The sequence below is a fragment of the Parus major genome, chromosome 15 (assembly GCF_001522545.3).
Source record: "Parus major isolate Abel chromosome 15, Parus_major1.1, whole genome shotgun sequence".
NCBI classification, from domain to species: domain Eukaryota; kingdom Metazoa; phylum Chordata; class Aves; order Passeriformes; family Paridae; genus Parus; species Parus major.
In genome coordinates, this window is record NC_031784.1 from 2,757,304 (window position 1) to 2,783,464 (window position 26,161).

A 26,161-nucleotide genomic window follows, 5' to 3' on the forward strand; every position below is an offset into this window, starting at 1 on the left:
TTCTGGGTTTGGTTGCATGTCATTTATTTCAACTTGTACAGTGAAGCTTGAACATCTGTGTGGAAAAACACTTAGTTGTTGGTTTATTCTTTCTTCTTAGGTAATATAAGTTAAAAGTGGTAAATACACAGTATTTAAACTTGATACACCTGATAAAGTTAAATGCATAATACAGGGATAGGAGTGAAACACAAGCCTTGGTCATTAAACAAACAGTATAAAAATCAGGAATAGTTCAGGACCTTAGAAAAGAAACAGATCAATTGCCTGATAGGTAAGAGGGGACCACCATGGAAAACTACCCAGATAAGAGGCCTGGTTTCCCCTTAGCACTTTCCTGTGTGCTTTCAGAGCCAAAAAGGCTTAGTACCCAGCAATAAGCCCACAGTCAGCACCGGGCTTGCTTGGAAGGAAGGGAGTTGGGGAAATCAAGCTATTGCCCAGTTCCAAGGCACAAGCAAAATGTTCACTTCACTATAAGGAGAAAGCCAGCATTACTACTAGGGAACAGCAGCTGGGGAACTGAGCAGGTTTATATACACAGTACAGCTTCTCTAACAGGTCATGCATTTAGAGAGATCTCCCTCACATGGCCACGCTTTATGCTTTCAACAGAGCTGACCAACCAGAAAAATCCACATTGCGTTTCTTTCCGAAATGTGCATTTGGCTGCAGCCCCACCAGAGCCTGCACTGAGGGATGCTCAGTCTGGAGAGCACCTTGGGGAAGCGCTGGGTTTAGCATCCTTTAGAACCAAGCCTATGCAGGCAGTCAGACACTGATCAGTGGAGCATGTGAGGCCCAGAGACTGGCTGGGCATCAGGGAGCTGGTACAGCTGTTGAGAAGCTGTGTTACACCTGGCAGACCTGTTTGGTCAATGTAAACTGTCTCACCTGGCAAATCACACCCAGGGATGGGCAGCACAGAGATCTCTACAACACACCTCTAGCAAACACACCACACACACTGCTATGTACTACATACAAAGAATCAGATCCCCTAGCTTTTTACATTTTTTTTTGGCAGATCAAGTCCATTTGCAGGGTTAGAGAACCAAGCTGCCCACTCACACGCATTTCCAAAATGAAAAGTCCTGTGGAGGGGAGCAGGCAGCTGTAGTAGTGCTGGCCCCCAAGTTACCTGTTTGGTTTTCCTATAGCTGAAGCTGCAGGGCTTTGGCATAGCCTCGGACTAAAATGGGAGGAAAACAGTGCGTGTCTTATGGCTCCAAACTCCGTAGTATTGCTCCTAAACCACCAACTGTCCTCACTGGCTTTGGAGAGAGGCCAGCAGCACAATGCTTCCATAAAGAATTGCAATTTTGGGGGGACATCGCTTCAAGTAATCAAAAGGTGTAAGGGACAGTTTGGGTAGGCATCTGCACCCTTGCTAATGCTGTCCTGGCTTTAACAAAAACCAGTCCTAACCAGGAATTACCAGGCCAGGTCTGACTGCAGCGGGGCCAAGGACCTCAGCACGCTGCTGCTTGTGCTGCCCAGATAAAATAAAGGAAGACAAGGGAACGGTCACTTTCTAAAGGCAGGGCATCCATGGACAGTGTTAACAGGCAGAGATCTTACCATTAATCAAGACACTTGGCAGTCTCCTAGTGCCTTCCTCCTGAGGGCAAAGAACTACATCTTATCAGTCCCTCACAAGCTTGGGAGATTCAAATCCTCCTTCTCTGTCACATAACCACATCAGATTGAGAAAGGAAGAAAATGAGACCTTTTGCCCCCTAGTCCCACACTCTATCCACAAAACAACTGTACTTACCGTGACCCCTTTCCCCAGGCAAACCCTGGCTCCTCGTTCTCCAGCTTTATCCAAGCACAGAGAACTTGGGAAAGTGAGTCTGGACACCAGAGTCTCTCCCACCACGACAGATTATTATTTTGTACAAGCACCACAAATAATCAGAGTAATCTGACTGAAGGTGAAAGAGCTCTTGGTAAGAAACAATCCATGAACTAGATATACACTTAATTTACTAACAAGCCTCTGATCCACAGGCATTCACAAATTACTGGTAACAAACTTGCAAAAAATACATAGCATTGGCCCCAGAATCCAGATTAAGAGTTTGGAAAACAAACGTTTCTTTGAAAATTACTAGCTAATCATTAAGATCTTAAATTCTAAGCAAGCCCTAAGTCTATACTTAAAAAACAGCATAAGTTTTATTATTTTTAATTGTAGTAAACCATGTAATGTACATGGAAGTGAAGGATTTTACCCTGAATTTTATATTTTATAGTATATCTACCTAGATCAAGTAAAATATTTAGAAACAAACTGTTAGTGCTTCTTCTGTTATTTAAAACATTCTAAACACCACCTTTCACTCATATGTCTGCAGCAAAAATAGTTCAAACTGAACTTAAGCCCTTAGATACCTTTTCCTTTCATACACTGAATACCTAACTTACCAAGTCCTGGTCACACCAAGGCCTCTGAAAAGGTGTTAATTACCTGAGGAGGTAATTAACCTCACTTTCTGAACGTCCTGAAGATGCTGTTTCTTACAACTTGGCTCACAAAGGTAGGCATTCTTTAAAAAGCTGAAAAGGTGGGTTTTTGCTTTGTTCCCATGCAGTTAAAAAGATGTCAATTAAAAACAAACCAGAACGACAAGAAATAGATGCAACAACATTCCTGGTAGGTCGTGAACTCTCAAAGTGCACACGTGTGGTTGGTTTTACTGCTGTGTATCCCACTTGGCAAAAGCTTCACCCTTCTGTGCGTGCCCACGGCCACGTGATGGGCATCGTGCCCCTGGGACACTGGCGTCACTCCCTGCAAATTATTTGGCATTAAAACCAGCTAAAAGCAGTTCCAAACAGCTAAAAGCAGTTCCATTTTCCTTTGGCTGCTGTGGGTTTTGTTTTGCAAAGCCCTGTTGCTGCTCACCACCACTGCTCACCTCTCCGCTGTCTGCCAGCACCTCTCCCACCAGAAGTCAGCAGTCCAAGTGATCGGAGATGTTCCATGTTTATGGCAAATAATCAGATGTCTGATAACACGTGATAACATGCTGCTATGTGAGCTCTACATCCAGCATTGTACTGAGATAGCGCCATGTCATGCTGTGTTTGCTCTGGGCTCTGGTCACCTCGTCCCCAGTGCACGCTTGGTGATGTGCCCTGGATTGAGCTGCTCAACAGAACCATGAAGTCCACGTTCAGGAAAGAAGTTCCTCCTCTCCCACATTGGGCAAGTCGTTGCATTTCAGGTTATCTTCACTGCCTTGTTTCCTGTTTTCAAAGGAAATGAAACAGCTGCTGAGTGAATCAGAAAAAGGCAAAGCAGGCCATGAGACACCAGTTTCTGCCCCTTCCCTGCCGTGGGATCTTTGGGACGCTGTGCATGTGTCATCTCTCCCCACTTAACAGGCTGGAAAGTGCCATAAAAAGAAGTTTTTCATCCCATCAGAACAGCAGGATATTCCATGTCACAAAAATCTCATAAAGCAGTTACAGATCAAACAGGGTGTGAATGTCCCAGTCATGGCCCCCATGAAAGTTTCAAAGCCCAACTATTTAATTTCTCCTCCAGAGCATCAGAAAAAGCTACAAATGTCTTTTGGGGCTGAAGTGAGGTGATGACACTTACGGCAGCAGGTTCCCAGAGGAAGACAGTGACCGCTCCTCCCTCTTGCTCCCCTCAAATGGGTTCCCAAAGGATCGCTTCCGGATCATCGTTTTAACCAAGATCTGCAAAACCAGAATGCAGTTCATCAGAGCTGCTTTCCCTTTCATTCAAGAGCAACAGGAACATCCAACTTTCATGCCCAAGCATTTAAAAAGCTAGTGAAAACAGTCAAAATCAACTATTAAAAGAACAGAAATCAGAAGGAAGGATCTTTGCAAGTCTTCAGCTGCTTAATACAGGGGCTGTATCCTCATCTGAAACCCTTGCAGGTGAGAGCCACACTAAGGGAAAGAGGCTGGAAAGAAGAGCAAAGACAAGTCTGGGAGGTTTCTTTCCTCCCCAGAAGTAAGTTTTACTGATTACTGCATCCAATACCTGCAAATTCCCAGTCCTCCATGATTACCTGGCAAAATAATTCACTGGAAAGGGAGAGGGGAAGAAACTGGCATGATTTAACCTTAATCATTACCTTAATGTTCATCTGAAACCAAACTGAAAAGCTGGCCATTTGTCCAGCTTTGTGTCCAAAATACCAATCAGAGAATGGTGAAACAGAGATGTGTCAGGATTCTTCCCTGGCATCCCCCATCTTGCTTTGCTGGTGGGAGCAGACAAGGTGAGCAGCACTGGACCCTGCCTTGGCAGGAGCATCCCTGAGAGCCCCAAGACTTCATCTCATGTTGCTTCTCATCCCTCTGTGCCTCGTGTGTCTGCTCACCAGGACACACAGAGAGCTGTTCTGTGTCTTAAGGCGAGGGTGTTTAAAGTCAAAGCCACGTGAATGAATCTCATACTGGAGCGTCAACGCCTGCACTTGGCTGCACAAAGATCAGGCACCAGAGGGTAATCTTGAAGATCAAATGCAAATGTGAAAATACCACATCTGCCTGGAAGGCAGTGTGTTATTTAAGAGTCAAAGATGTGCAGTGAAATCTGATTTGCTTTGCGCTGTGCAGAACCCACCTGGATTTCAACAGGGCTGGGAGCACTGAGCCTACTGATCAAGTCCCCTCTGAACAGGAAAAAGGGGTAAAGCCCTCATCAACTGTGATGTCTTTAGAGCAACATCTGCTTTTTCAGTCTGTGCAGCACAAGGCACATTTGATTATTCAAATGTCTGTGGTCAGTGAGATCTCTGCAGGGTACCCAAAAGGGAGAGAAATGAGGCCAGATGTGGGCACAGCTATGAGGTAGAAAAGGGGCTACAAAGAGAAACCTGTTCATCGAAAAAATCACAGCCTGGGTGCCTACAGGCAGCTAACACCACACCAGGGAACTGTGAATGGTCACTCGCTGTTTCTCCTAACATAAGGGCTGACGGCATCCAAAGAAATCATTAGGTTCAAAACTACAAAGGATTTCACTTTTCACACAGGACAGGGTTACAGTATGGTTCTCACCACCACAGTGGGTTGCAGAGAATAAAAATATGAGCTTGAAAAGAGATGAGATGAAGTCACCAAGAATAGCTCCAGGCGGGGGCTGATGCACGTCGTGGCCCAGATAAAACTTCCATCCTGGGAATCTCCCACAGCCCCTACAGCTGGACAGGCAGAACAGGGCAGGAACTCCTTGTGCCCGGCCAAAACACCTGGTCCTGGCCACAGGCAGGTTCTGGACCAGATGCTCTTTTGCCCTGAACAAATACAGTGATATTTAGGCAGCCAGCTCAAGCGTGAAGACCAGCAACCCACTGACAGTTGCTTTTGGAACACCTCTAAAATATTCCCATGCACTGTGGGGTATAGCCACATCCAGTGAGCTGCTGAGACCCTGAGACACCCAAGTGTCTTGCAGCACTTGTTTCCAAGTGAGGGAAGGTCTTTGCTCTAATCCTGCCCAATGCTTTTGCCCTTCAGCAGAACTCCAGCTGCTCAGCGCCAACCCCAGCAGGCAGCATGGACTCCACTGTGCATCCATAGACCATCAACTCCTTTGTACTCACCACGGTGGCCAGGCTGGGGATGTGCTTGACTGAATTTTCCACTTCCTCCTCCGTCACCTCGACGAGAGTGCAGTTCTCATCCTCCGTGGGCAGCAGCTCTGCTCCGTTCTTGGTGACCCAAGGGTGCAACTTCAATTAATAACACAGCCTGTCAGGAATGATTTCCTCTTTTTCATAACTCAAACAACACAAGCCTGGCAAACGCATCTCCTTGTCCAAGCTATGGCCCCTATGTGCTCCTGAAATGCCAGGGAGCAGGGCAGGGATGTGCCATGTCAGTGGTGAGCCAGCTCACCTTGGTGCCACCAGGAACTGCACAGCCCAGTGCAGAAAACACCGTGGTGTGGCTCATCCACAGCTACACAACCAAGCCATAACCTTGGTGACCTACAGCACTGGGCATCTCTGGGCTTTAGGGAAGGAGACCTATCTTCACTCATCATCTTATGGATGAGACCACACCAGGAGGCAGGAGAGATTTATTCCAGTTCACAGACATGAGCAGCAGTGATGGCGAGACCCACCGAACCCTCATTCTGAACCTGGTTTAATCCTTGACTGAAGGCAGAATCCCTGTTTCTCCTTGCCCACACACCTGGTGACTTGGTCGGCTGCAGGAGGAGCACAAAACGGTTCCGCAATTCCCCCGCAATCCTTTCCCCCTACCTTGGTCTCCATTCTCTCAGCTTCTCGCCCCTTCCAGGCTCCCGCAGGGGCGAAGGACCAGAAATCTCCTGCGAAAGGCTGTTGCACAGTACTTTCCTGGTAGCAGAGGAAATACTGTACTCAGGGGATTTCCTTTTGCCTGCAACTTCTATAGGCACCAAAGGTCCCAAAGCTGAGCAGGTCCCGGAGCAGGGGAAGGAGCTGGGACTTACCTGCCCAGGGGCCCTGGGCACAGGGGGAGGACCTAGCCTGGCGCGATCAAACTGACTCCCAAAAATAGCCGAGCAAGGAGAACCCAACAGAAGTGAAGCCACAGCCAACACCAGGATGCTGGGTCAGTACCTTGATTTCTGGGACTGAAATCCTAGATTCAGGATTTTTATCCAACATCCGTGTAATCAAATCCTTCAAGAAGTCCGTAACTTCTGGCCTGTGGAAGGAAGAAGAGAGAGATGAGACAGGGAAAGGGATGGATGCTGCCTCTGTTCTTCATCTCAGTGCCAGCTACTGTGGGCCTTTTGGGCTGAGAGGATGAGCTCCAGGCCCAACAGGGAGGTTCATGTACACCCCCTCCTCTCCAAACTCCCAGAAAAAGCAAAATATCCCCTTTTGAGTCAATTTAAAGTGTGATCCCACATGTACAGGGCAGGAAGAAACCAACTCAAAGCCTGAGTTTTGCAAAACCACAGAAGAGTAGGGCCAGCTCTACCCTGGCAGTGCTTGGGAAACAACTCAAATGAGCTGTAAAATAAGGATTGATGGGTTGTTTTTGTTTTTGAGTACTTACTGGTCTGGGAACTCCAAAGTTTGGGTCTTGATTTTATTGTGTAAACTCAAAATCCTTTCATCCATAAAAGGGCACTACCACAAAGAAAAAGAGCAATGAGGAAAGCAACAACCTCTGTTAAGAGACAGCAATGGGGCAGCTAGAGGAGCATCAGGATCTCATAGGCTTTGAAGGAAAGCAAAGATCCAGTTACAGAGAAATTCCAGATGATTTCCAATTATATCAATGTCTACTTTTAAACACAACGAAGAAAAATATTTAACCAAAAATTACCAATTACCACAAGAGCTCCTTTCCTAAAAAATCTGCCCAGGCACAGAATTTTTTCAACTGGGGAAGAAGAGGAGCCCAGTCCTTTTGGCTGCACCCACCACAGGGACATGCAAAGGTTTCCCATTTCCATCCACACATCCTCATCTCCACTCAGCTCGAACAGGAACACAAGGTGCCAGTCCCACTGATTACCTGGAATATGGGAGGCACAAACCAACCCCCAAAACCAACAGCACTGAAAAATCCATCTCATTACCTGCCCAAACACGAAGCAGTACAGTGTAATCCCCATAGCCCAGACATCCAAAGCCTGCAGAGTGAAGAAACCATAGTTAAATCTGTATCAAGATTTCTGTGTGTCCAAGGTTAGTCCAAGACCGTTCAAATTGCTATGAAATACCTTTCCAGAGAAGATTTTCCTGGTTTCTGAGAGTGTCTCTGGGGCCATGAAGGCAGGAGTGCCCACTGTGTTGGTTAAGAGGGCATCAGCTCCCTTGAACTCGTTGCTCACTCCAAAGTCTGCGATCTTGACGTGCCCATCTTCCCCCACAAGGAGGTTGGAAGGTTTAATATCCCGATGGATTATCTTCTGATAGTGCACTGCAGCCACAGGGACAATGAGTGGTGCAGCAGCAGCAGCAAAGGAGCCACACAGTCTCCATGTGGCTCCTTCTGCTAACACCACAACCAGCCCCAGTGGTTTTAAACGCCCCTGTGCAGCATGAGCCACCAAAAACAGCACTGTACACCAGCAGAAAGGACAGCTTCAGGTGTTCAGAAAAATAACCAAAAATAAGAAATCCCATCCTTTTTGCAGAGACACTTACAGTATTCAATGCCCTTGATCAGATCCTGGAAGTAAAACCGAGCCTGGTCCTCACTGAGAGGTTTCAGGGTTGGGATTTCCATCACAGGGCTGCGAAGGCAACAGAGAATGGAGTTCATTCACCACCCAGATGTGCTGAAACAGGGCCTGAAGGCTTTGTCACTGGCTGGTGACAGCACACAACCCCAAACACAGGCACACAGTACACAGGGTGTACTCAGCTGTAACCAGACTGGGGAGATGCTTCTCAAACCTCAAGCCCCACCATGAACCTCCCCATCACCTCTGCACCCCATTCCCACCTCCTTGGCCAAGCACTGCCACCCACAAACCCATCTCATGTTTGAGTGTTAGGATTAAATCTGGAATTCAGTACTCACCCCTGCTTCACCAGTTCAAACACTGCAACACAAAAGAGAAGGTGATTACAGATTGCTTACAGGGTACGGCTCCTGTGAGCACAGCCTCAGCACAAAAGCAATTATTTTAATAACAAAAATTCTAAAAATAATACGATATTTTTAAAAAGGAGATGCTGTCTTATGCAAGGCATTTGGGTTGCTCCCATTTTCAGCTAAGGGGATGCTGCCAACTATCTTCTCAGTGCTGCAGCTTCAGCATTATGAAGTGCCCTCCATGGCACACAAAAACTCAGTTTGCCACCAAAAAGGCTTAGCCCACACTCTGGGCAAACCTCAGCCATGAAGGCATCACATGCTCCTCCACTAGTACAGGCTGAACATAAATGATGGAAAAAAATGTTTTCTCCAAGAGTTTTGTATTTACATCAAGCAAACAAGTGCAGTCTGCCAGGCAGGTTGGGATGTGGCTCATTTGTACTTTGGAAAATCAACTCATGCTTTTTTTTTCCTGAAGTCAAAGAAATAAAACTTTCTATCATCCTGGCTTCAAAGCTGAGAGCACCAACACTGGTGCCTCTCATGGCAAAGCATGCCTGGTGTCGAATTAAGGTCAAAAAAGTGCTATAAAGCACTCTTGTCTCTGTTCACAACCCAGACTGCATCTCATTTGCTCCTCCAGCACATCCAGGGTATACCCACAGTGAAGGAGAGACCCAGCCCCACACAGAGCTGTTCCAAAACACAGTGGGAACCTTTTGCCCCATCCCTCTGACACCCCAGGGCAGTGAGTTACCCATGTACAGGTGATCCTCACTGGGGTCATCCAGGACCTGCCAAAAGAAGCAAAAAGGCAATTAAACAGTGCCTAGAAAACCTTGCAAATTAAGCATTGTGTTATTTTATTTAGCAGCCATCTCAGTTCTGCACCATCTGCACCACCAGCACGGTCTGCTCATCTCTGAGCTTCTACCCACAGGAGTAGAGAAAAAAAGAGGACAGAGATATAGCTGTACTTCAAGGAAGCAAATATTTAAAACACACAGGAAGCATCATCTGACTCATGAGCCAAATAAACTCCAGCCTGCACATCCTTAATTCTTGATTTTTGGACTGTTTCGTACAGGCAGTGGGTGGAGGGCAAGGCAGCTGCACTGTTGAACTCACAGAAACACCAGTTCTTCCCCCAAAACCTGTCTCAGCACTTGTTTCCTCCATAGAAGAAACATTTTTCTGCATTTCCCTTTCTAAGCAGGGAATAAAAAAATATTTTGGGAGGTGAGAATGAAAAACCTTCTAAACCAAGGAAAACACAATTCTCCCAAAGGCAAGACCTGCCCTTGCCCCCTTCTGGGGTCGCTCCCCTTCACCCAGCACATCCCTGCAGCATTCAGGCTCCGTCACACGCTCAAGGATGAATTTTGGAAAGAGACCAGCACTTACCTCCACCAGCTTCACCACGTTGGGGTGGTCCAGCTTCTTCAGGATGGCAATCTCCTGGTAGACCTGTTCAATGGGCCCTCTGGGCTGCAGGCAGCCCTCGGAAGCAGCTTTGGCCCCGCGGGGCGGAGGGCGGCCTGTGGGAAAGGCGAAGATGTGTCCAGTTGGGAACAATCCCCCAGGATCCCCAAAATATCCCCCACCCAAAAGGCTTTCTGCCACTTACGGGGGAAGCCCGCCTGTCTCATCAGCTTCTTTTTTGAGAGAACCTTCATTGCCTGCAAGAGGGGAACAAATGTGGAATTTGGGGCAAGTCAAGGATAAAATGTGGCTGGTGGGATGGGGCAGGGAGTGGCGAGAGGGGATCCATCCCACTCCCACCTGCCCTGCTGCAGGCTCCAGGGCTGTGAGCTACTCACATAGTAGGTGTTATCATCCTCGTTGTAGGCCAGCTTCACCACCCCATAGGAGCCCTGGAGAGGGGCACAGACATGGGGCACAAGTGAGGGAAAATCCAGAAAACCCACATCACCAAACCAGGCTCTGGCTCCTCCACAAACCCACCCCACAGGGATCGCAGAGCTGGTGGGCGATGCTGGGACGAGCAGGGGGGTGTATGGTCTGACATCACACTGACAGCAAAGAAAAGCTTCAAATGCCCCATTGTGTGGGAGGGAGGGGGAAGGGGGGAAATTAGTAATAATTTTAAAAATATACAATTCAACTGGCAGCACTCAGAATAGAACAGCGAGTACCAAAGTGCTGCTGTGGTGAGTGGCTAGACTTGCTCCATTCTGGAACATTCCCATAACTGGAAGATGAAAGCAAGCCTGGCACCCTCCCAACCCAAAACCCCTTCTCCTACCCCAAACCCAATATTCACCTTCCCGATTTCATCCTTCAGCTTGTACTGGTTGAGCTGCACACAATCCTGTGGGGAGAGAACAGGGAAGTTTGGCATGAGAACTGCTCTCGTTTGCTCTTCTCCTTTTAAATCTCCAGCAAAACTTTCTCTGCAAACTCACACCCCAACCTGCTCTGCCCAAGCATCCACGTGGGGCTGGGCAGCTTTGATTCATAAGCCACAAAAGCCACCCACCAAGCCACACGTTGGTGTGTTTATAGATGGCTAATTGCAAACGTGAACACCCGGGCAGGCCATCCTGTCCTGTCCACTCATGTGGAATGAGAGAGACGGACCGGGAGAGCCCTGAGGGGTTTAATGTTGGCAACCTGGCACCGAGTAATTTTATTTCTTCTGGGCAAAGCAGCCACTTGCTGCCTGTTTTCTGTCAGGCTGGGGGCAGGCAGGCCTGTTTTCTCTTTAGATATCAGTTAACTTCTCTTTTTTTGTTTTTAAGGAGTAAAGAAAGAAACTTGCGCTACAGTCCTGGTTTCCATCAAACACAGCCGTGAGAGCTGGTGGCATCAGCAAAAGGCACAAAAAACGGTGAGTTGGGGTCTCCCCTCCCAGAGGGCTCTCCCCATGGCCCAGGATGTCCCCCTGCCACACACCTGCAGACATGCCATGGGGGTTTATCCCAAAAAAAACAAGTGAGAAGAAATACCACAGTGGGAAAATCCAGGCAGATGGGGACAGGAGAACTGCAGGAGCAGCGTTCATCCCCCTCATCTGTAACATTCATCCCTCTCACCTGCAATCCCGTGATGGACACACGGTTGGACTCCACCGTTGGCCGCCGTGGCAGCCGTGGGGAGGAGTGCGGGGACGTCACCGGGGAATAAGGGAGTGAGGGGTAGATGAAGCGTTGGTTGGCGCCGTCGCCGTTCCCGGGCGAGCGGGCAGGCTGCGGCCGCTCCTGCAGGGACAGCTTGCGGCCGGAGAGGTGCAGCTTGCGGCCATCCCCAAAGCCCTCGCTGCTGGGCACCTCCATCTCCTCCTCGCTCGCGCTCCCCGTGGCGTCGTGCTCGGTCACCACGATGAGCGAGGCCATGCTGGCGTGGCCGGGGCTCAGCGCCAGGGGGTCCCGCAGCGCCGCGGGGGCTCGGCGGCCGCAGCCTCCGGCGCAGCAGAGGGGCTGTGGGGTGGGCGAGCTGCTGGGGACACGTGGCGGTGTGGAGGGACCGATGGCCTCATCCTGGCCATGCTGCAGTGGGAAGATGTGCCTGCAAACACAGGGTGGGTCAGCCAGGCTCTCCGGAAAGTGGGATTTCCTGCTGGTCATTTCCTGCTACAGATTGATTTATTAGTTCCATAGGGAATGGTGAAGCCAAGGGCAGTGGTGCAGGATGGCACCAGGATGTACAATCACCCTGCCACAGACAGGCCAGACCCCAGGCCAGAGCCAGCCTCAACCCTAGGGCTGCTGCCACTGCTCCTTCCACCCTTTTTATCTAAACACCTCCAGGGAATAACAACTCCATCATCTCCACTATAGAAATACTCCAGAGGGATTGTTTGAAAGGATCAGGATAAAGAATCGCATTATACTGGCATAAATACCACTGAGTTCCCTACTTTACTGTTCAAACTGGGCACATCTCTGCCAAGCCCCCCCAAACAAAGCAGTTCAGGGGCACAGGGACCCACTTACCAAGCGTGGGGTGCAGGACCAGCCCCCTGGCTCACTGCTTCGTCCCACAGCCCATCATTGCTAGTGATTTCTGTTCCTTGCCCTGTGGCCTTCTGTGCAAAACTCAGGTCCCCAAACCTTGAGATAAATGAGAAAACTGTTAGCAACAAAAATTTAAAAAAAAAAAATCAAATAATTAAGTGAAACTTAAAAAAGAGGAGAAAATTATGTTAATTCACACATGCCAGGCACCCCAGAGCACCTGGGGCTGTCAGTGGTTGGTTGGCTGTAAACCATAGCTCTTCCCTGCCCCAACACTGGTGCTGTTTTTAATTTCTAGGTTAACAAGTTGCCACAGAAGGAAGTGAAAAAAAAAAATATCCTGAAACAACCAGCCCAGGAGCAGGAACAGGGTTTGAAGCGTTTTTCTGCCTGGTTCCCACACCTCGACGAGGCGGCCGGTTAAAATTAGCTCCGCTCATCTCCATTGAAGTTTCCATGCTGCACCCGCAGCACAACCACTCTGAATCAGCCCAGCAGAAATTATGGGTCAAGTACAGAAATCAAATCGTCTCCCCCGTCCTCAAGGCTTCACAATGGCCTAATTGCTGTTTTCAACACTGATCTATAAACCAGAGCTTTTGTGCCCAAGTGGGATAGGCCTGGAGCTGAAGCCAACGCAGCACCGCTCGCTGCTCCGAGGCACGGAGAAGCACAGGGATGGGGAGGCTATAAATAAGCCAACGAACAGCAACAAGGACAAACTATTCCAGAAACACTGAGTTTCATGGGGCTGAATCCGCTCCTGGACAGGGCTTCGCCGGATGAGAGAGCCAGGAGCCACCAGCCAAGTCAAATTCCCCCCGCAGTGCTGCTGGCAGCCCACGGCAGTGTGTTTTAATGCACTCCCAAATGGATTAAAACAAACAGGCAGTTCCCCCCCATTCATCCTGAATTCACAGGGATGCATCTCGAGGCCATTTGCCTGGCCTGCTTTGGGCACCCCTCCAGTGGGCACATATAAATAGCTGCCCTGAAGCTGGAGCCGGCACAGAGCTGTGCCCTCTACCCTCACCGTGCTCTGCGGCCGCACCAAAAAAGGCAGCTCATCAGGGCAGCCGTGGGATCAAACCACCCCAGGAATATTGCTGATAGCAACACCAGTCCCCAGCAGTGCCACAGAATGGCTGGGCATCCCATCCTGCCCCCAGAGCATCGCCTGTATCCCGATTTCCAAGGGTTCCTGATAAACTTTGCCAGGCTTGAACAAAATTGAGTTATGAAGTCTCAGTCACACTTGAGAGCTGAGCGTGTCCTGGCCGGCGGGAGTTAATTGGCTTTACCAGGATAAACATATCAAGTCTGATTAATTCAAGCAGGCTTCCCCAGGCTCTGTAAACTAAAAGTCATCCAAGCCCCATCGTAGGATCAGCTCAAGTGGGAAATCAGAGGGGTTTTCCCTCTGCATGTGTGGAAAGGGTCAGAGGATGGGAGTTTTCAGAAATTGACCTCTGAGATGACACCTCCCCTGAGAGAAACCCAAAAGTGGAGTCACACTGCTGAACACAGCCCTGTTATCCTTAATAAGAGCATGAGGAGGAGGAGGTGGGGAACAGCTGTATTCCCAGAGAGAAAGAAAAGTAAAAAAAACTGAAAAGAGGGCAGTAATCCCAAAGAGAGAAAATACAGCCTGGGGGCTTTGGCTTCACCAACCCATCCCGGCCCTTGCCTGGGGAAAAGCAGCACATTCTGGTATGAACTCCAGCAGATCCTTATGTAAAAGGGAGCAGCACATGCCCACAAAATCCTCAGGAAATATAACAGCCTGGTGTATAGGAATGATTTATCGGCACAGCTTTTGGCTGCAATCCATATATAACCCATAGCGGCTGCAGCAGGATTATCGAAGCAATCAGTCTCGCATCTAATTCAGCAAGGAGAGGGATATTAAAATGAAAAGAGGTCTGTGAAACCCTGGCAGCAGCTCTCCCGCTCGCTCAGCGTCCACGTGGCTTGAGCGGAAGCGAATGGGAGTGAAATCAGCCCCCGCGAGGGTGAGGGATTTTCACAGCCCCCTCGGGCCGCCCCAGCTCTGCTGAGAGCGCGTGGGCCCTGCCTGGGCCCTGCTGGATGTGACCACCTCCGGAGGGGACCACGCTGACCCATTCTGGGCGAGTGCAGAGGGTGGCACCTTGGGGATTTAAATCAGAGCATCCGGATGCGTCTGCCTGCCCTTCCCTCCCCCCCGAAGCTGTTTCTCTACCCAGATGCAGGGGCTGCACTCTCACCTTCCCCACATCTGTGTCACTGTGGCAAGGCCAGACACAGTGTCGGGATCAGACCCTCCCAAGGGAGTAAGACTTGGTGGCAGCTGGGTAGTGACCCCTCCATCCATCCTTCCATGGGGGTCAGCTCACAAACCATAACTTCAGGGTTTTTTTAAACAAAACTGAACTCAAAACACCGAAACCAGGGCTGATTTTACTTGCAGAGAGCCTCCCCTGCTCCTGCTGAAGGTTGGTTAAAAGCCAAGCAGGGCCAGCCTGGGGCAGTTATTGGTCTCCCTGGGCACAGTCCAGTGGCTATTTTGCTTTCCCCGGTCACGGTCAGCAGTGGAAGTGCCCATGCCAAGAGTGGTGTCATCTGCAGCAACGGGGGCATCGATCACAGTTTCCCTTCCTACGGGTGAGCACAGACCTTGCCAGAAATATATTAGTCACTGTAGTATACAAAGACCATATGCATTCCCCACCTGACATTTAATGGGGAAAAAAAAAATCTCTCAGCAGCTTCTCTAGAAGTCAGAGGACACCCAAATTTATGAGATACTGGAAACAGGCACCCATGCCCCATCTAGGACAGGTCCCTGTGCCCAAGCAGCAAAGCTTTTCATCATCCCCAGGGCAAATGGAAGAGCTTCCTCTACTGCCTGGCCTGGCCAACACAGGGTGGAAAGAATTGGGGAAAAAAAATGCAAAGCCAGGCTGGTAACATTGTAGTGTCACAACACCCAGCAGCAGGTTTCCATAGGAGTCACAAAAACATCTTTACCAAGGTTTTTTATAATTTTGAGGACACTGCCTAATACTGCTGAAGCAATGTGTAATGAGCATCCCAAAACAGCATAAGCTGCAGAGATGGTGTTGAGCATGGGCCAGGATAAGTTCAGAGCACCTCCATCACCTTGTCCAGTACTGCCAAGTGACTCCCAGCTTTCCTGGAAATATCGGCTCCAGCCCATGATGCCCACAAGACAGGAAATGAGAGTAGCTCTCCACTTTGTGGACACCACTTAAAAGACATTAGAGCAGAGTCAAAAGCAAAGGCTCCTCTGAATTACCTCCCTGGAACAGCGCCGGTCCATCACACACCCCTCACAGCACACTCAGGTATGGGCTTTTGGGGTTTGTTGGGTGTTTTTCCCAAGAGAAAGTTCTCATGGAGAACCAGAAGGACAGGGCTCCTTCTCCCAGGAGAGGGGCTGTCTCTGTGGGTGCGGGCCACGAAGGCAGCTCTGGTGCCCACAGCTGCCACACATCCTCTCCCCAGCGCGATCCCCCTGGCCCTGAGCAGAACCCGCTCCTGTCCCAGGGGTGGTTTCTGCCCCTGCAGCATTGCAGTCAGCCCGCAGCTCCATCACACCAGCTTCTCGTGGTCATCTCACTTCTGCTCTTGGTCTTGACTGTTACCTTCATGCTCCTGATGCTCTGTGCCGTGCACGTGGCTGCAGGGCTGCATCCCACCTCCTAACCACGCTGTCACTCGCAGCAACCCAACCTGTGGCTTCTAATGACACCAGTCCCCTGTACACATTCGCTCCACCAGCTCCATCCCCCCTCTCACTTGCCCCTTGGCCTTAAAACCCCTACTTTTCCCCATCCCCGTGGCCTATCTTTCCCTGGCACTCCCGATCCCGGCCCTCAAGCCCCGGACAGAGTTCCGTGGGGTCTGTAGGACACGCGGTGTGTCCAGACGGTGCCATCGCCGTGCCCGTGGTGCGGCCGGTCCCGCCGCACGTGTCGGGGCCGGCGGCAGTGGGATGTCCGCGGGGCCCGGGCGGCCACGGCGCGGGATGGGCAAATGACAGCACCGAGCCCGCACCGCGGGGGTGTCCGCACAGGCCCGCCCGCGACAGAGCCCCGTCCGGAGGCGACGCCGTTCGCCGTCCGCAGGGCAGCCCCAGCCCCGGTTCCATCCCCGCTCCATCCCCGCCTCGGCCGCCCCCGCCCGCCGGGTCCCTCCGGGCGCGGCTTTGTCTCCGCCACCGCGGGCGCATCCCCCGCCCGGGCCCGCCCGGCCTCCCCGCCCGTTCCCGCAGCACCGACCTGGCGGGGAGCGACCCCGGGACCCCGCAGCCCCCGCAGCCCCCGCCGCGCCGGGCCGGAGCGCGGCTGCCCGGCACCGCCTTCGCTTTCGGTTCCGCTCCGGCAGCGGCAGCGAGGGAAGGAGGGAGGGAAGGAGGGAGGGAGCGATGGAAGGAGGGAGGGAGGGAGAGAGGGAGGCCCCGCTCCGCCCCGGGGAAGGGCAGGTTTCCCCCTGGGCAGCCGCATCCTGCCCGCCCTCCCCCTGTAAGCCGCTCTCGGGGTGTGTTTTGTTCTTTTGTTTATTTATAATGTTTTTCCCCAGTGTTTTATTCCCCCCGGGGCCGCGCGGCCCCGCATCACCTCCCCGCGGGATGCAGCGCGGAGCCCCGGCCGGTCCCGCCGCCGCCGACCCCGCTGTGGGCTCCCCGCGTCCCCCTCGGAGGGACACGAGCCCCGGTGTCCCCGCCGCCGCTTCCTCCCCCTGACCCCGTGCCAACACTGGCCTTCCAGCCTCAGGTCGGCTGGGGGCAAACCGGGTTACCTGCGCCAGCTCCCCCGCTCTGAGCCATTGCCCAAATCATCCCCTAAAGGGGACGTTTGGAAAACAGTTGTTTGGAAATGTCACAGAGGCCACCACCGAACAGTTCCCACACAAGCTGCAGTTCTGTAGCGCTGAGACAGAGCTCACGGGTAGGGCCTTGAACACCCCAGCTGACACCAGCCCTCGGTAAACATACCCCTCGCTTTGTCCAGTATTTGGGGTTGGTTTTTATTTCCATGCAGCACCATTTCTGCACCAAGCCTGCCCCCGGTTTTCTTTTCATGAAGCAGCAGCTTCAGCCTTGAGCAGATGCAAATGCCCCAGCCTGGCCAGACCCTCTTCCTCATTTTGCTTCAAGGCTCGTTTGTAGGCAAAACTTTGACCCTGTAGAGCTCCCCAGAGCAGAGCGAGCCCTCCATGCCAGCTTTGTCAATAAACACTCTGTTTCTGACCAGAATCTTGAAAGCCACTCTAAAAATCAGGTTTATGCACTTAGCATAGCACATTTTAAGGATTAAACTCCTCGATGTTGATTAAAACACAGCAGATGTAATGAGCCATCACCAGTGTTCCACAAAGCTGGGTTCCCCTTTGCTGTTGGAAAAGTCGTCTTAAAATCAAGGCTGTGATGATCTGCCAACAGCCCCGATGCAGCACTAATTAATGGAATGTGTAAACTTACACCGGACTAGCCTTGTCTCAACCACACCTTAGTGCTTCTCTCTTCCTCCTTACCTGGCTGGGCTCCAGCAGAACCAGGTTTAGGTCTGGTCTTGCTTTGTCGTTGCTGATAATGCCACAGTTAAATCTACTGCTTCAAAGCAGGGTATCTCCTGGGGTTTAATGATGCTCAGTTTTTATATATTCACCAGGTGACTGGCACTCACTAAAGGTTTACACTCACAGGAGTGCAATCCCATCTGCCCTCAAATACCACACTACAGCCAAAATGAAATTTTCTTCCAAAATGAGGATCTCGTTGCCAGCAGTCAATGCTAGCACATCACAGATTCAGTTATAGAATGGTTTGGGGTAGAAGGGACCTCAACAACCATCTCATGGGCAGGGACATCTTCCGCTATCCCAGGCTGCTCCAAGCCTCACCCGACCTGGCCTTGGACACTCCAGGGATGAGACAGCCACAGCTTCTCTGGGCATCCTGTCCCAGTGCCTCCCTCCCCACCCTCACAAGGGAGAATTTCTCCTCAGAGTCCTCTCTAACCCTGCCCTCTGCCAGTGGGAAGCCATTCCCCCTTGTCCTGTTACTCCAGCCCTTGTCCAAAGTCCCTCTCCAGATTTCTTGGAGGCCCCTCCAGATACATCAGTTGTCTATTCACCCCTAAAAGCAGAGCAGGTGAATGACACACAGTGCTGAGGGGAGAACACACACAATAAAAACATTTCAGCTGAGCTGGGGCTGTTGTTTCCCACTCTTCACTCTTCTCATCCCCCCTCTGCACAAGGACACACGAAACAACAGTGCCAGGACTTTGCACTGTTGCACCTCTCTGACTGAACCCTGTCTTTTCTCCTCCTGCCAGCACCATCTGTTTCTGCAGCGTAAACAACTGCAGACAGGTTAAAAGCAAGGACATGTTTTAAATGAGACTCCCCCTTCCATACCACTTAAAAAGAGCACAAAGGAGCTTTGCCTACATTTTCCACTGTTTTTTGTACCTGTGTGTCCATAAAGCCTGCATTGATTCGGCAAATGTCACTACTAAGAACAGAACACTACTTCGTGACTGCACTGCTCCCCTCAGTGTGCTTTTAACACAGTCAAGAGGGTCTTTTCTCTTTTTTCCCCACTAATTTCTTCATTTCAAGTACAGAATAAAAGTGAAATGAGTGGAAAATGATGTTTGTGTTGCAAAACACAAGTCTGTTCAAGAGCAGATCATGATTTATTGGCAGTTATTCTGAAACACGGATGACTGAATACAATAAAAAGATGTTTGTAAAAAAAAAAAAAAAAAACAAACAACAAACCAAACAAAACCGAAACAGGAAAACAAACAAATCTCATCTTTAAATGCATCACTTGAAGGCATTGATTAAGGGGACACCGTGTGCTGGCAGCTCCTGGTGCAACTGACGGAACAACATGGCACATTTGTTCCTTTCCTGGGTCTTGCCGAGGGTGTGGAACAGCCGGGCTTGGAAGTAGAGAACGTCTCTGAGCTGCTCTTTGCAGTCCACTTTGGCAAAGTAAGTCTTGGCTTCATTTAGATTCAAGATAGCAGATTCCAAAGCTGTGGGAAAAAGGGGGACAGTCATATTTAAGAAAATATCACAGTAAGAACTCCAAGCAAGGCAGCTCAAGTCTAAGGAGGCCAATTATAAATTCCTCAGCTTTTCAAAACCATTTGTGTCTTAGCAACATGGTCTCTCAGCTAGTTTCTATTATTCAGCCTTTGCTGCAAAATATGTGTGTGAAAGTATGCAGATAAACAATGTTCCATTATAAACATCTGTGGAACAACTAATTCCGAGTTAATTTTGTATCCAATAACCAGGTAACACACTCTGGTGTAGCAGGACTCCAGTACAGACACTGGTTTGCACTTCTGAGCTGTTTCAGATAGAATTACTCTTCACACTACCTTCAGTCTTTTTTTGTGGAGTGTAGGAAGCTGCAGATGCCACCTGACATTTGGCCACCAAGAACATGGCACAGCCCTTGTCCAGGACAGCTCCATGGGCCAAGACAGGTTCTATTGCCATGTGCAGGATATTCAGGGCTTGTTCAGGAATGCCAAGGATCAGCTGAAAGAGAAATACTTGCTGTTTTCACACAGGAATCCACTGATATGAGCAGCTTCTTCAGGGAACACCAACACAAGCCCTGTCTGTTTCTAATAACATAATATAACACAATTTTTTTTTTCAAATTTTTCCCTACAATCTTCTTTTAAATCCAAACTTATGGGTAGAAATGAGCTGCTCTCTGAAATGATTGGGAAAGGCTTCTCTACTCAGTCAGTGCTGACAGCCACACCTCTCAGAATAAACAATAAAACTGAACTCATTACCAGCATTATTTTTAATATACAAGCCAACCTGTGCTACTAGAAAGCCAATATACCAGCATAAAAAAATAACTGAAGACATTAAGACAGGGGAATTTTATGTTGCTTAATTATATACAATAACTATACATTTTAGTGATACACATGAAACTCAACTGTTATTAACTTCCTTGAAAGCTTTTACATTCAGAGTTTACTTCTTCAGAATCAATAATTTAATTCCAACGAGGTTGTGTTCTTAAATCTCACAGGAGTAAAAACAGCATCCAGATCCCCAGAATAAATGTTGCCCTGCAGCCCTGTGAAAACACAAATCAGACCTACCTGGGAGAAAGCCAAGTTCAGCACAGTTTCAGAAGCCAAGTACTGCAGGCTGTACTCCCGAGCGAGGGCCAGAGCCTGGAGCAGCACCGGCAGCGCGATGATGTGACACGAGGATCTCCAGTACAGCTCTGCTATGGACAGCAGCACCCTGAACAAACAGGGGTGAGCAGTTACAAACCTTTACTCTGGATGAAAAATACCCACTTGTTTCTCAGGGAATTATTCTATCCACAATGGTATTGCTTTTATTATGAATTAGGCTGCTGCATGTACAATAAATTTAAATTACACCCTTAAAAGGAGATGCCACAGACATAAAAAAGATTAAATAACACTGTAGCTCTCTTAAGATTTACACCAAGGTAAAACTACACACACACACATTTCCATTTCCTACTTATTTTAGATGCAGTGTTCCCTTCTTCCATGAACCTTCATGGAACTTTTAAGTTTACCACGTTCTAGTTTACATATTAAAAAGAACTAGGTTTAAATGACACAATATTTTGAGGATTTCTCCATACTGTGATTAATAATTGAAATGACTCTGTAATCTCGGAATCACAGCAGGTAATCTGAAGACTAGTGAAGTCTGAACACAGACAAATTGAAATGGCTGATTCTAATCACTGCAAAGTGGCTTTAATACTCTGAAAATGAAATATTCTTACCTAATCACCATCTCAGTGTTCTTGATTTTCTGGCAGTGGATCAACAATTTCTGCAGAAGTTTGTGTGCCTCTGACATTTGATTTTGAGCTTTCAATACAATGGCTTTTCTGTTGTGGTACAAAGAAAACATCACTGTATTTTTGTATTTTGCATAGAATTCTGCTCTTCAGAACACAGTAAATCAGCTCTCTATTCTGTGACCTGTGTTTCTTGTAACTGCAGACTGGCAACCTGACAAAGTGTACACATGCTGCACACACAGACAGGAGGAAAAACAGATCTCCCTGGTGCCAACTGGACAACTCCCAGGCAGAAAGGATCAAACTCATAAAATAGCTTTAGATAGAAACCAGGGATTGCCAAAACCAAAGGCCAAACAGGCAGCAGAAGTGGGAGGACATGCAAACTAGAAAGCATAAGTAATTATCTGTGAGAAAAACAGGTATGAGGTAAAGCAGCTAAAATTGTCCTGAGCTAACAAGGATATGGAGCTACAGGAAAATGGAGAACAGGGAAGTCAGGACCAAATGCACAGCAGCAGGGGATGGGTACAAATGCCCTGAACCAGACACTGAGCAGAACATTTAAAGATCAGGGAATTCATGATCAGTCCAATTCCAGAAGGACAAGCATCAGGTCCCACAGCTTGAATATTGCTCTTTGGGCTGACTGGCACTGGCTATTTTAGGTGTTTTGCCTCACTGAAAATCGACAAGAAATTCTTTGAACACTAAGCTGGTTTTCATACTCACCAAAAACCAAGTTTTAGCTGTAACTATTTTTAACACATTAGTCTCATTTAGAAACAAGACCCCATTAAGGTGAGTGAAAAAAAAAATCACATTGTTCCATTTTGGAGATGTAGAAACAAGGCCACAGAGGAATTTGCTCAAGGCCTGAGCTCCCACCCCAGCTATTTGACATAAAAATCTGCTTTCTGCTCAGGTTTGAGTATAGCAGATTTTGAAGATGTTACCACAACAGATTCATAGCTCTAAAATAACACCAGCTTCAGCTATTCCAGTTCTTAAAATGTCCAGAGAAACTACTACAAATTATTATTGCAGGATGCTCTATGGGAATAGCCCTATAGTTTAGACAACATGACCCTAACTAGTTCTAGAAAGGGAAAAATATACAAGCACATGAGACTGCCAGTGATCATTTTGCTAAATATTTCATTATCTTCATGGAATACACCTGCAAGTGCATGAAGACCCACGATTTCTTACCTGTATACACCTTCAATGCTATTAAGTGCTGTAATTCCTGCTACTAGAGAATCTGCTACATGGTATCTGCCATCGTTCATAGCTCGCTCAAACTGTATTTTCTGATCAAACAGCATCCAAAGCTAAACAAAGAACATCCAGAAACAAGTTTTAGAAGTTGTGCCTGCTCATTTTCTAATCACAAATTAGAATTTACTTTTTATTTTCCCCTGGGGGTATTTATGTCTAGACACACTAACTCCACTGTCCAATTATTGGATTTACTGAATTACTGTCCTCAACAGAAATGCTCAGGTCTGGATTAATGTTTCAATATTGAAGCTCACCTACTTGACTGCATTTTAAGTAAAAAGACTCTTTTAAATCATTACAAATGATTTGAGAATTGCAGACAAGTAGACCTGTTCTGTAGTGAAAAGAGAAAGCTCATACTATATTTAATGGGATCTTGAACACTTCAGTGTAAATACTATTTTATAGACTCCTCTGGAAATGTTTCCCAGAGTCACAAAAATCAGGTTATTAGCCAATTATCTCAGTTATTTCTGGATTGTAATATATCAAAATAAGCAGCACTAATTAAACAGAACTTTGAAGCTTCAAGTCAATGCAGAGCATTTAACTGCTCTATGTGCTCATGAAGGAGATGTATATTCCTCTGTTAATGCAATTTCTACTTGAACAGCTTCATCTTAGGAGGCTGTGTTGAGAGAAACATCTCACCAGTCTGAAAACAACACAGGCAGCTTTTCCATGCTTTTGTAAAAAAGCTGATGCTGTACAGCTTCCCATGAGGATGAGCCAAGGGAAAGGAGAAAATGTATAGCCCAAGGCATCCAGAGGAAAATTCAGGAGCAGTGGGATTCAGATCACACTGTATAATATTACATAACTTACAGGCTGAATGCTAAGTATTCTACCTGTGCATGCTGACTGTTGGGAGGGAATCTCTCCTTTAGGTGTTTCAGTATTTCAGAAGCAGCTGCAAAGTACCCCTGGAACACAGAAGGACTCTGATTAACGCACTGGGGCAGGGACAGGGGGGTGTCCTGCTCCCCTCCCTTCCAGCACAACCCTCAGGGAAGGGCCTTGCCAAGCAAACACCCTGCATCATCTCTGCCCCCAGAGCAGGCAGAAAGAACCACAAGTCAAGTCTTGCACCCTGTGCCAGTAACACCCACACATCCTCTCACCAAATGGCACCTGGTGCAAGCAGCCCTAGAGCTCACCTGCTCGGCGTGCAGCTCTGCCAGGTGACACAACACCACGGCAAAGGACTCAGTGTTGTTCTGCTGAACACCCACGTTCACAGCCTCCAGACTGTTCATGCTCAGCAAGGTCTGGGCTTGTTGAAGTGCCATGGTGCTTGTGCAAGAAAAATATCTTTTAGTTTTCAAGCAGCAAACAACAACCATTTTTAATCTGTGGTCTTGTTATGACAATAGTCTACATTGTCTGGTTAAGCCAGGGACCTGGGGAGAAGGAAAACTTGCAAAACAACTGCTGTCCAAGGACTCTGGACTGTGCAGACACAGCAAGTACTACAGACTGATAGCTGCACACAGCCAAAGCACAGAGATGCTCAAAGTGGGGGCACAGGAACAATTTATGAGCTATTTGCCACTACTAAATGGAAACTCTATCTCTTCTTCAGTATGAGTTTTAAAGGAACACAAGAGAATGGAAATAATTGCACTCAGCCTGTACTGAATCACAGTCTGATTGCTTTATTTTAGTGCACTGGCGAGACACACTCACTTGTTACACCTATATAAATGCATTATTTGCTAACAAGTGCAGCAGCTAATCCAGGAGTTCCAAACAAAGCAAATACCTGCGGCCATATAATCTCCAAATGGCTGTTTTCTGTGCTATGCTGATGTCAATGAGCTCTGACAGGCTGTGCTTCCAATGCAACAGATCAGAATCTTTTAAGGCATCCATTAGTTTGTTGGCAGCCTTTCCTGCAAAAGCTCTTTGCTGAACCAAGGACTGTATTCCCAAGGAAGCAAGATACTGGGAAGAAGGAAAAAAAACATATCTAGAGTGTTGGAAGACAGAAGAGTAACCCAGGCTTGCAAATTACACTGGAGAAGAGTTCTAAACTACTAAAAAAGAATCCCAAAAAGACAGCACAGACAAAGGAACACTGCTCCAGGCATTTCTTTAAATACTCACTTATGCACACCCACACATATGTGAATGTCATTTTGTTGGATGTGAAAGGTAATTTCCACTCCCCCACACAGAAATCTTATGGAGGAGGACAGGACCAGTACCTGGATTTCTCCAGAACTGCTCTGAAAACAGCCTTTGCTTTCCTTCCCTTCCCCACAAAGAGGATATGTCTACTCCTTTCTCCCAACAACAGCAGTTTAGACCATTTTAGAACAATTCTTTTAAAAAAGGAATTGCAGATATGGGGAAGAACTAAACATTATCAGACAACAGATCTACCAGGGCACAAACTACCAAAGGGGAGGGGTGCCCTGCAAGATTTCACAGAGCTGTACAAGTAAACGTGTTCAAAGCCCTGCCAGAGGTATCAGCACTGAGCTTCAGGGAAGGTGGAGGCCTAAGAACCTCCCCTGAGCACCAGACTGTACCAAAATGATGCCTGGGCCAGTAGCCACAGAGAGGTTTTCTGCCTGAAAATCAAACAAGTTAGAAGGAAAACCAGTGAGCCTTGCAATAATGCTCTGGCTTATTAATATGAAGAATAAAAGTCATAGAAACAGCTAGATTTTGGAGGGTTAAAACATGTTTGCTTAAATCCAGTCACATATTTTGAACAAACAAGCCACAAAACCACAAACTCTGATCTCACACACACACACCCATCACCATATGGATTTGTCCCAGAATAAAGGATTGATGAAATGGACTCACTGGCAATCCAAAATGTAAGGATTTGTTCACAGAGTGCTCCAGCAGAACACAGCTATCAAATATCTTCTGCTCCAGGATGTACAACCAACTCTAGCAAGGAAAAAGATCAAAATCTCATTGCAAATAACTGATGGATGCAGCACTTTTAACTTGGCTTGCTGTTAAAGAATGCACAAAAACTCACTGGAAATACAAACCACTTGAGGACTGATTCTAAGGAAATTTCTACTAAATGCTGCACAGCAAAACACATCAGAAGTGCAGCTAGGCTGGGATCCTGGTGTGGCACCAGCCAATGCTGGTGGAGGTTCAGTGATGCACAAAAATACAGGGAACTGTGGAATGCTGCACCTCAGGAGTTTGATAGCATTGATGTCAACTCATTATAATATTAATTACAGGAAAAAAAATAGAGAGAAATCCAAGTCCTTCCCTCCCACTTTGCTTGCTCTAAAGGTGGCTAGTTACTCTGAGAATTCAACAGATAGGAATGAGGAAGCTTCTGAAGTACTTCTTTTTACAACATCTAAGACCCAACTTTGAGCTTATTGCTGAGATCTCAAGGATAAAAACTCCTGCTTAAGAAATTAACCCTGAGCTGCAACAAAACATCCCATGATCCTGCAGATGTTGCCCTGTGTGCCAGGAGCAATGTCACCCCACTGCTGGGCAGTCAAATGCTGCTGTG

General features: G+C 48.1%; 2 protein-coding genes and 1 long non-coding RNA gene across 4 annotated transcripts in view; 1 reads left to right on the forward strand and 2 right to left on the reverse strand.

Annotated features, from left to right (window-relative positions):
* CAMKK2 (calcium/calmodulin dependent protein kinase kinase 2) lies at positions 1 to 16,913 on the reverse strand. Of its 2 annotated transcripts, XR_001524239.3 has the most exons (19): positions 16,808 to 16,913; positions 12,504 to 12,620; positions 11,604 to 12,075; positions 10,832 to 10,879; positions 10,368 to 10,421; positions 10,175 to 10,226; positions 9,952 to 10,085; positions 9,305 to 9,341; positions 8,530 to 8,551; positions 8,151 to 8,239; positions 7,724 to 7,923; positions 7,580 to 7,633; positions 7,051 to 7,124; positions 6,606 to 6,693; positions 6,264 to 6,359; positions 5,598 to 5,726; positions 3,614 to 3,714; positions 2,925 to 3,255; positions 1 to 2,797 (listed from the first exon to the last, which is right to left on the reverse strand). XR_001524239.3 is itself a non-coding variant. In XM_015643797.3 (18 exons), exons 3-18 carry the CDS (start codon positions 11,901 to 11,903, stop codon positions 3,183 to 3,185), a joined length of 1,551 nt encoding a protein of 516 aa, XP_015499283.1. In that variant the 5' UTR covers positions 11,904 to 12,075; positions 12,504 to 12,620; positions 16,808 to 16,913; the 3' UTR covers positions 1 to 3,182. The 2 variants fall into 2 exon arrangements, 1 of the variants encoding a protein (XP_015499283.1); XM_015643797.3 differs by having other exon boundaries at positions 1 to 3,255.
* LOC117245173 lies at positions 10,892 to 20,691 on the forward strand. Its single transcript, XR_004499517.1, has 3 exons — positions 10,892 to 11,398; positions 12,823 to 15,871; positions 20,608 to 20,691. It is a non-coding gene; the product is annotated as an uncharacterized LOC117245173 (long non-coding RNA).
* The window catches only part of ANAPC5 (anaphase promoting complex subunit 5), a 12,838-nt gene continuing 5,885 nt past the window's right edge, over positions 19,209 to 26,161 (reverse strand). The window contains exons 9-17 of the mRNA XM_015643795.2: positions 25,474 to 25,563; positions 24,419 to 24,600; positions 23,814 to 23,949; positions 23,505 to 23,579; positions 22,585 to 22,706; positions 21,352 to 21,459; positions 20,681 to 20,828; positions 19,931 to 20,093; positions 19,209 to 19,579 (exon numbers count right to left, since the gene is read on the reverse strand). Coding sequence (XP_015499281.1) covers positions 19,365 to 19,579; positions 19,931 to 20,093; positions 20,681 to 20,828; positions 21,352 to 21,459; positions 22,585 to 22,706; positions 23,505 to 23,579; positions 23,814 to 23,949; positions 24,419 to 24,600; positions 25,474 to 25,563 — 1,239 coding nt within the window. The 3' untranslated portion in view covers positions 19,209 to 19,364. The remainder of the gene's footprint in view (positions 19,580 to 19,930; positions 20,094 to 20,680; positions 20,829 to 21,351; positions 21,460 to 22,584; positions 22,707 to 23,504; positions 23,580 to 23,813; positions 23,950 to 24,418; positions 24,601 to 25,473; positions 25,564 to 26,161) is intronic.